Genomic DNA, 10000 nt, shown 5'->3' with positions numbered 1-10000 from the left:
CCAATGAGAGCGCTCTTCCTCATCCCCAGAAATCCTGCGCCTAGACTCAAGTCCAAGAAGTGGTGAGAAAACACACACACACACACACACACACACACACACACACACACACACACACACACACAGTACTGACTACACTGTGATGTCACTGTGTGTTTCCAGGTCGAAGAAGTTCCAGTCCTTCATCGAGGGCTGCCTGGTGAAGAGCCACAGCCAGCGGCCGAGCACCGAGCAGCTCCTCAAGCACCCGTTCATCCGGGACCTCCCCAACGAGCGGCAGGTCCGCATCCAGCTGAAGGACCACATCGACCGCACCAAGAAGCGGAGGGGGGAGCGGGGTGAGGAGGCTCGCCGGCCGTTAGAAGAGCCCCGCGCTCTGAGACCAGCTAATGCTAACGTGTGTGTTTCCTGCAGATGAGACCGAGTACGAGTACAGCGGCAGTGAGGAGGAGGATGAAGAGAGGGACGCCGGAGAGCCCAGGTACATCTACTACTACTACTGAGAGTACTGCTGCTACTACAGTTCTACTAATACTATTACACTTACCACCTCCCCCTCCTCTCATTGGCTCCTTTCCAGCTCCATCATCAACATCCCCGGGGAGTCCACTCTGAGGCGGGACTTCCTGCGTCTCCAGCTGGCCAATAAGGAGCGGTCGGAGCTGATCCGGCGCCAGCAGCTGGAGCAGCAGCAGAACGAGGAGCACAAGCGCCAACTACTGGCCGAGAGGCAGAAGCGCATCGAGGAGCAGAAGGAGCAGAGGCGGCGGCTGGAGGAGGTGGGTCTGTTTTATCCTGTGCTTTGTTCTGAGCCGTGACGAACGTCTCCCCACATCTGTGACGTCCTGATGCCAGGGAAACACACACCTGACGTGAACACACACACACACACACACACACACACACACACACACAGAGCTGAAGCGTGTCGAATCTTCTCCATCCACAGCAACAGCGCCGTGATCGAGACCTGAGGAAGCAGCAGGAGCGAGAGCAGAGGAGGAGGTACGAGGAGATGGAGCAGGTCCGTCGGGACGAGGAGAGGAGGCACGCCGAGAGAGAGCAGGTGAGAGGACGTCTCACTGAGGACAATCACAGGGGACATCTTAGTCATACATGTCACGCATTAAAGATAAGGACATGGGACCGAGCAGAACCTCTGTCAGTCTGATGGTTTGAGATCATAGATCCACGTCATCAGTGTAGAACATCTCCACCTCTACGATCCACCTCCATCCATTGATCTCCACCATGAGGGCTCGGCTGGTGGAGCTGTCCCACACGTCCCTCTCTCTCTCTAACCACGACTTCCAGCTCTTCCTGGGACATTATGAAAAACAGGTGTCTGGGCTCAGCCTCCTTTTAGAGAAGGTGAGGAGCTCAGACATCCAGAGGGAGCTGGGAGCTGCTCCTCCTTCATGTAGACAGGGACCAGTTGAGATCCAGACTGGAGGGACCACATGTCCCATCAGTCCTGGGAACACCCCCCCCCCAGAAAACGTGGCAGTCTCTACTATTGGCTTAGAAACCAGGAACATGGACGTTTATAATACCCATGTTGAAACAGACGTGTAGAATCTCCACATCACATCTTCAATATTATATCACAGAGCAGACGGGAGAATTTCCTCCATCATTTCAAATTGACCTTTCCTCCTCTTGCACACCTGGGTTCATGCAGCTGTTTAACGTCCTCCCTCCACTAATAAGCATGTCTTCCTCTTCCACTGATCACAGCCCCCTGCTGTCTCTCTCTCTTTATCTGCCCTCGTCTATTTCTGCCTGAATCCCCACTTTCACACCTTTTCAATAAATCTCCTTTTGCCTGTCCTCCTCTTTTCAATCGCCTCCTTTTTCCTGCTCTGCTGACGTCACTGGTTGCCCCGGCTCCGGTTTGCTTCTCGCCCGCCTCGTGGTCTGTGATTGGCTGCGTCTCTCTCTGGCCCTGGGTGCTGACTGGTTAGGAGTATATCCGTAGACAGCTGGAGGAGGAGCAGAGGCAGCTGGAGATCCTGCAGCAGCAGCTCCTGCAGGAGCAGGCCTTACTGCTGGTAACAACTCACACAGACACACAGGAAACCAGTGGAACCAGTCTGTGTCACGCTGTGGGAGAACACAACGGCTCAGCTGGATTCAGAGTCCACTCAGGGAAACACTTAGAGCCACTGGATAGAACTCAATCTGTCTTTAGAAGCAGTTTGAACTTCACACAACATTAGAGCAGAAATATGAGAATACAAATGTAAAAGATTAGGAAGTTAAAAACTAAATAAAATGCAATATTTGAAATAATTAAAGATCAATGAAATAAATTATTATTATTATTATTAATAATGAACTTTTTCTGTTTAATAACATGTTGAAAAGTTCTAGAAAGAATCTGATTGAAGGGATGGAGCCGAAGTGTCAAGGTCCCGCCCATACACCCGCTCAACCAATCCTGAGTCAGTCTCAGCTGTCAATCATGGCATTAAGTGGCCTGAGTTTATGACCTATACCTCAAACAGCCACCAGGGGGCGATCAAAACAGTTTTGAGAGCTGTGACGTCGTCCATCTTTATTTACTGTATTAATCCCTGAGCCAAAATCCAGCTAATTACATTTGTTAGTTTAGTTTTATCAGATTTCCACAGCGAGTGTTTGTTTTCTCTGGAAACTTATTAAATATAAAGTTCCCTCTGTGCATTCTGCTCGGTGCCTTGTAGAGGTCACATGGGACTTAACCCCTTGTGGACGAATGTTGCAAATTTGCCTCAAACACCTTAATGCCTCCGAGGTGACGATTGTGCCTGATGGTGCAAATACTACACATACCAAGGAAGGTATTGGAAGCACTCTGCCTCCATCTAGTGGTCGGAGTGGAAAATACATACTAGCCCCTTGGGACTGTGCAGCAAAGTTATTTTGAGGTATTAAGCTGTATTTGAAATACTGTTATGATGGAACACCAATGATTGTACAGAAAACATATGTTGTTGTTCAATTTCAAGCAGCATCAATATAATAATCTACATAACATCATTTGTTAAATTAAGGTTATGCCCCATTATGCCTAATGTCGCTAATTTGCCTCATACCTTAATGTATATCTATTGTATATGCTATATTGAAATTAACAATCTCCACTTAATTTAGCATCTGTATGACAGGCCAAAAACACCAATAATCTTTGTTTATATAATTGGAAAGTAATTCAGGCAGTAAGGGGTTAACATGGCGCTGATAAATGTCTGCCTCCTAACAGCTGAATTCTGTTCTTATCACCTGATCTCATGCTGAAGCAGTAGCATTGTGCTTTAGTCTGGTTTCCCTGTGGTGATGAGCAGGAGTACAAGCGGAAGCAGATCGAGGAGCAGCGGCAGGCCGAGCGGCTGCAGAGGCAGCTGCAGCAGGAGCGAGCCTACCTGGTGTCGCTGCAGCAGCAGCAGCAGGAGGCGCCGCCGCGGCCGCCGCTGGACAAGAAGCAGCTGTACCACTACAAGGACCAGGCGCCCGGGGTCAGCGACAAGCCGGCCTGGGCCCAAGAGGTAGAGACACACACCAGTAGAACCAGTCCAGAAACACTGAGGTCCATACATCTGAAAACACATCAACGTCCACACTACTCTGGAGCTTTAGTTTGAAAAGCTCTGCGTTGAGTTCCTGTTTGAATCATCACACGGACACACACAGGTTCAGGTGAAGCTCAGCGGAGGCAGGTCTGCATGTGGGAACAAGAAAAACACACAAAGAGTTAACAACTGACTCACAAGTGAAAACAGGTCTCTGGTCTGTTTTCATTCATCAGAGTCACAGTTCTCAGGAGAAGATGTTTGGTTTCTCACGTCCAGGTTTCGTCTGAACTCGATCTGCAGAACCTGAATCAGTGAAACACCTAAAATGATTAATTGTTTTTCAGGTGCGACCTCAGGATTCAACATTTGATTTGCTGTGAAATTCTTGTTTTTTGTTGCTTTCGTCAGATGAAGAGTTTACAGACGGTTCTGAGAGTGATGAAATGTGATGTTTGTGTTTATTTGAAAGTCACAAACTGACTGAAATTAATCGTTTGTTGTGAAGCAGCTGATCCGTGGACTTCCTGTTTGGCTGCCAGCGGTTGTGTCACCAGGTGTTGTGTTGTCCAGTTGTGCGTCGTGCATGTTGTTTAACCCTGACCTTGATCTCCAGGTGATGCGTCGAGCTCAGAGCAACTCGCCTCGCGTCCCCCCCAAGAAGTACCACTCCTTCAGGGAGACCAGCAACCTGGACAACCTCCTCTTACTGCCCGGTTACAAACCCCGCCGCCGTCGCCCCCCCTCCTACCCCGCCCACCTCAGCCCCTCCAGGGATGACCTGCATGTGCCACGCATCCGGGTCACCTGCGTGCCCGACCGGAGGGGAGGAGCCTCTCAGCCGGTGATGCGCCAGCAGAGCCCCGACTCCAGGGGCCGGAACCCAGACCGCAGGGTCAGTCAGGGGATGAGCAGAGACTCCTCCTCCTCCTCCTCCTCCTCCTCCTCCTCCTGACGTCTGTCCACTAACCTCAGCTGATCTATTTGATTCCACTAACCAGGACGACTCTAACACGTGAACTCAGCTTCTCTCTGCAGGACTTCAGGTTCAGGTTCTGACTCCTGCTGCTGGTTCCAGTTTCATCTCCTCTGTTCTTAACTTCTCTCCACAGCTTTTACCCTTCATCTTCTTCCTCTTCTTTATCTCATGTCTTCACCATAAACTTTACTTTAACCTTCACTGTCCATGTTCCAGGTGACTCCCTGCTGGGTGTTAGAGGTCGACCTGCAGCTCTGTGGGATCGGCTCTCAACCTGCTGCTTTTATTACCATTGATATCACATAATATAATAAGTGTATTCACATCCTCTTCAGTCTTTGGTGACAGTGATTTGTATTTGATCTGCTGTTTCCTTGCATGTTGCGTGGGGATGTAACATGTATGTAACATGTGTGTAACATGTTCTAATATCAGCAACTCAAACTAACATCACGTTTTCTCTTTTATCCTCAAAATTCACTTGATCTTTTAATCCCAGACGATTGAAGCTTCTTCATTTCTCTCTAATCTTTGTTTTAATTGAACCAAACACACTTAACAAACTAATTGTGTTTAACTTTGACCCGTGTGACGGGATTCAATCTCGCATCCTTCTGTGTATATGTAGCACCACAGTGTGTGAATGCAGGTCAATGCTCCATATCTGAACCCTGACGACACACACACACACACACACACAGACTCACACGTGAACACTCCTACCTCCTGCACGTCCACACACATTTAGGGCAGCTCTCCAGGTCGGCCTCCTGGTGGCTCTGGTGTTGGATGTAGGGCAGCTGGAGCTATATCAGTCTCTCTCCTTTGGACACACACACACACACACACATACACACACACACACACACTGTACAGACAGGTCTACCCCCAGTGAAGATATATTTCTATCACATCCCAAAACAGCTCAAATCTGCTGCCACAATTATACAGGAGAAAAGACTGAATTTAAATCAGCTCATTATTGACATATTATCAGTAAAAACATGGAGGATCAGCACCTCACTGCATGGAGTGACTGGTGTGTGTGTGTTTGTGTGTGTGTTTGTGTGTCAGGTGGAGGAGTGTGTGTATATAAGATGAACAAACAGTCTTCTCTTGCGTTGCAGCACAAAGTCTCAAACCGGATCTCAGACCCGTCTCTGCCGCCGCGCTCCGAGTCCTTCAGCAGCGGAGGCATCCAGCAGGCCCGCACCCCCCCCATGCACCGCTCCGTCGAGCCACAGGTGGGCAGCCTACGTTTCCAACTGTGTGTGTGCGTGTGTGATTGTGTGTGTGTGTGTGTTAGCGCACATGCACCGACGCTCCAGCCATAGATTGAATTGCAGAGACAGAGAAACTAAATTCCTGGATCCTCTCCTCCAGTTAGAGAGTGAGTCGTTCTCCAGGTGAAGGAGGTGAAGTGTCTTCAGATCAGGGAGGAGCCAGAAGCTGCTTGAGATCCAGAGTGATGATCCAGACAGGAAGTGAACTCCTCACATGACCTGTGAGATCAGGGAGGAGCCGCAAGCTGCTTGAGATCCAGAGTGTAGATCCAGACAGGAAGTGAACTCATCACATGACCTGTGAGATCAGGGAGGAGCTGGAAGCTGCTTGAGATCCAGAGTGTAGATCCAGACAGGAAGTGAACTCATCACATGACCTGTGAGATCAGGGAGGAGCCTGAAGCTGCTTGAGATCCAGAGTGTAGATCCAGACAGGAAGTGAACTCATCACATGACCTGTGAGATCAGGGAGGAGCCGCAAGCTGCTTGAGATCCAGAGTGTAGATCCAGACAGGAAGTGAACTCGTCACATGACCTGTGAGATCAGGGCGGAGCCAGAAGCTGCTTGAGATCAAGAGTGTAGATCCAGACAGGAAGTGAACTCGTCACATGACCTGTGAGATCAGGGCGGAGCCTGAAGCTGCTTGAGATCCAGAGTGTAGATCCAGACAGGAAGTGAACTCCTCACATGACCTGTGAGATCAGGAAGGAGCTGGAAGCTGCTTGAGATCCAGTGTGATGATTCATACAGGAAGTGAACTCCTCACATGACCTGTGAGATCAGGGAGGAGCCAGAAGCTGCTTGAGATCCAGAGTGTAGATCCAGACAGGAAGTGAACTCGTCACATGACCTGTGAGATCAGGGAGGAGCCGGAAGCTGCTTGAGATCCAGAGTGTAGATCCAGACAGGAAGTGAACTCGTCACATGACCTGTGAGATCAGGAAGGAGCCGGAAGCTGCTTGAGATCCAGTGTGTAGATCCAGACAGGAAGTGAACTCGTCACATGACCTGTGAGATCAGGGCGGAGCCTGAAGCTGCTTGAGATCCAGAGTGTAGATCCAGACAGGAAGTGAACTCGTCACATGACCTGTGAGATCAGGGAGGAGCCTGAAGCTGCTTGAGATCCAGAGTGTAGATCCAGACAGGAAGTGAACTCGTCACATGACCTGTGAGATCAGGGCGGAGCCTGAAGCTGCTTGAGATCCAGAGTGTAGATCCAGACAGAAGTGAACTCGTCACATGACCTGTGAGATCAGGGCGGAGCCTGAAGCTGCTTGAGATCCAGAGTGTAGATCCAGACAGGAAGTGAACTCGTCACATGACCTGTGAGATCAGGGCGGAGCCGGAAGCTGCTTGAGATCCAGAGTGATGATCCAGACAGGAAGTGAACTCGTCACATGACCTGTGGAGGAGCAGCTCATAGACGTCAAGTCTCTTTCATGGTTGTTTCATTTCAAATGTGAATCAGAGACTTTGTGTTGAAACAGAGGACACAAAGTGAAGTGTGTTTGTGTGAACGCAGCCTGACGCACGTGTTTCCCTCTTCACCCCCCCCCCCCACCGGACTCCACCTCCTCCTGCTTCTTCTCCTCTGATGTGCAAACCCTGATCCTGCTCTTCCTCCTCCACCCTGCCTGTTTTCTGCTTGTGTGTGTGTGTGTGTGTGTGTGTGTGTGTGTGTGTGTGTGTGTGCGTGTGCAGATGGCCCACCTGGTGCAGGTGAAGAGTCACGGCCTTTCGGGCTCCCAGTCCCTGTACGACCCCCACGGTGTGTCCTCCTCCTCCTCGGCGTCGCCCTCCCCCTCCCGGCCTCCCATGCCCCGGCAGAACTCTGACCCCACCTCCGACACCCCCCCTCCCCCGCCCCTGTCCCGCCTGGCGCCCCCCCTCGACAAGCTGGACCGCAGCTCCTGGCTGCGGCAGGACGACGACACGCCCCCCAAGGTTCTGCATGCCCCGCCCTGTGTGTTGTGTGTCAGAATGTGTGTGTCCCTGTTCGTGCCTGTGGGACAAAACTTTGCTTTTTTTCCTGGGTTCTGTTTTTCTGTGACGTTTGTGATCTTTTTCGTCGTCGTGTGTTTAGATTTTGTGTGTTTTGAATTTAATTATGTGTCGTCACCTGATCATATCGATCCAGGTCTCAAAGATCCACCGGTAACTGGTGTGTCCCCGAATCCATAACCTGTTAATAACCAGTACTTCAAACTGACTGGAAACTAACTTTGTCTATAGTCTGATATTTTCAGAGATCAAAGTTGTAAATTTATTGTCATTATAAATCTAATCAGTGCTTGTTTGTATTTTTTTTTATTTATAAGATTATAATTTGTCTTTTCTATCGCACTTACACACGTGTTGGTCCATGTTCTGAACATGTGATCTCGACTTCATACACACTCTGCATCTCGTGTTGTCGAGTGTGTGTCCGCTGCTCACACACGTTGTGTTGTGTTGTGTGTCTGCAGGTTCCCCAGAGGACGACCTCCATCTCTCCTGCGCTGGTCCGGAGGAACTCTCCAGGAAACGGACCCGGCCTCGGCCCCCGGGCTGGAGCTCACCTCATCCGGGCCAGGTACACACAGACACACACACACACAAGCTGTACACACACACAGTTTCCTGCATGAATGAGACAACCCTGTGTTTGTGTTGCCTCAGCAACCCCGACCTGCGGAGGATAGACGTTTCCATGGATACGCCCCTGAAGAGAACCAGCAGCTCGTCCAGCTCGTCCACCCCGAGCTCCCAGGGGGGCTCCAACGAGCGAGGTGCCCCCCCCCCCCCCCCCCCCCGTCTCCATTAATCACATTTATTGTGCAATTAAACAGCAAATAAGTGAATTCAGCCTCGATAGGAACGAGAGTTTGACCCAAAATAATCACGATTTAATGAAATATCTACATCTTCTCTAAAAACAAATATAATCCTTGCTTTTTAAAAATGTTCCTCTCATATCAGAAATGTCCTCAGGTTGTGAAAGTCGTTACAGACTCACACACACACACAGTCTTTGTCTTTGAACGTATGTGTTGTCATCGTCTTGTGTGTGTTCAGGTAATTCTTCCAATAAGACTGAAGGTTCAACACTTTCCTCCCATGACGCCAAAGACGACAGAGGAGAGCTGAGACCCAGCAGGCCTGCAGTGAGTCCACACACACACAGACACAGACACAGACACACACACACACACACACACACACACACACACACACACACACACACACACACACACACACACACACACACAGACACACACACACACACCTCTCTCTGAACTAACCTCGTTGCTGTTCATTGTTGCTCTCTTCCTCTTCTCATCTCTTCTTCATCCCTCCTTCTATCAGAGTTATAAGAAAGCTGTAGATGAGGTCAGTGACATTTTCTCTCCCCCGACCCCCCCCCCCCCCCCCCCATCCTCACACTCGCTCGCCCCCTTCGCTTCTCGTTCACATTGTCCTGTGAGATGTGGACTTTCGGTCCTGACATGGATCACGTGTGCTGACAGCTTTTAAAACACTCCGACGGAGACGAGCAGAGTCTGGACATGGAGCTAAAGTTTATTCTATAAAATGTGTGTCTCCACACCAGCGCCACCCGGTGGCCACAACCGTTAACTTTCAGGGTCCGTCCCAGTCTGGTGAAAATTATATCTCAAAACCTTGGTGTTTTTAAATTTGGCACAAACATGTTCAACTCGGACTCGGATTGACTGATTACATGTCAAAGGTCCCCCTGCCCCGTCCTCCTGCCCCGTCCCCCTGCGCCGTCCTCCTGCCCCGTCCTCCTGCCTGGTTCTCCTGCCCCGTCCTCCTGCCCCGTCCTCCTGCCCCGTCCCCCTGCGCCGTCCTCACTGCCCCGTCCTCCTGCCTGGTTCTCCTGCCCCGTCCTCCTGCCCCGTCCTCCTGCCCGTCCCCCTGCGCCGTCCTCCTGCCCCGTCCTCCTGCCTGGTTCTCCTGCCCCGTCCTCCTGCCCCGTCCTCCTGGCCCCGTTCTCCTGCCCCGTCCTCCTGCCCCGTCCTCCTGCCTGGTCCCCCTGCCCCGTCCTCCTGCCCGTCCTCCTGCCTGGTTCTCCTGCCCCGTCCTCCTGCCCCGTCCTCCTGCCTGGTTCTCCTGCCCCGTCCCCTGCCCCGTCCTCCTGCCCCGTCCCCCTGCCCCGTCCCCTGCCCCGTCCCCCTGCGCCGTCCTC

The 10000-nt window shown here is 51.1% G+C and overlaps 2 protein-coding genes across 2 annotated transcripts in view; both read left to right on the top strand.

The window, feature by feature from the left end:
• tnikb (TRAF2 and NCK interacting kinase b) overlaps nt 1-2297 on the top strand; it is a 12252-nt gene extending 9955 nt beyond the window's left edge. Inside the window, exons 9-14 of the mRNA XM_053412805.1 lie at nt 1-62; nt 163-338; nt 415-481; nt 581-779; nt 950-1066; nt 1965-2297. The exon at nt 1-62 is cut by the window's left edge and continues 17 nt beyond it. Of these exons, the coding sequence (XP_053268780.1) occupies nt 1-62; nt 163-338; nt 415-481; nt 581-779; nt 950-1066; nt 1965-2219 (876 nt within the window). The 3' untranslated portion in view covers nt 2220-2297. The remainder of the gene's footprint in view (nt 63-162; nt 339-414; nt 482-580; nt 780-949; nt 1067-1964) is intronic.
• A 2389-nt stretch (nt 2298-4686) lies between these two features.
• LOC128425970 (traf2 and NCK-interacting protein kinase) lies at nt 4687-8957 on the top strand (the record flags this gene model as incomplete). The annotated part of the gene is given in 4 exon segments (XM_053412806.1): nt 4687-5774; nt 8280-8386; nt 8473-8582; nt 8869-8957. Coding segments are annotated over 4 exon segments (546 nt in total), but the record flags the coding sequence as incomplete, so codon positions are not given.
• Nucleotides 8958-10000: the final 1043 nt, after the last annotated feature.

This window comes from Pleuronectes platessa, chromosome 20 (assembly GCF_947347685.1).
Source record: "Pleuronectes platessa chromosome 20, fPlePla1.1, whole genome shotgun sequence".
Classification (NCBI taxonomy): Eukaryota; Metazoa; Chordata; class Actinopteri; order Pleuronectiformes; family Pleuronectidae; genus Pleuronectes; species Pleuronectes platessa.
The sequence above is the reverse complement of the archived record's forward strand: the minus strand, read 5'-3'. Positions and strand labels throughout refer to the sequence as shown.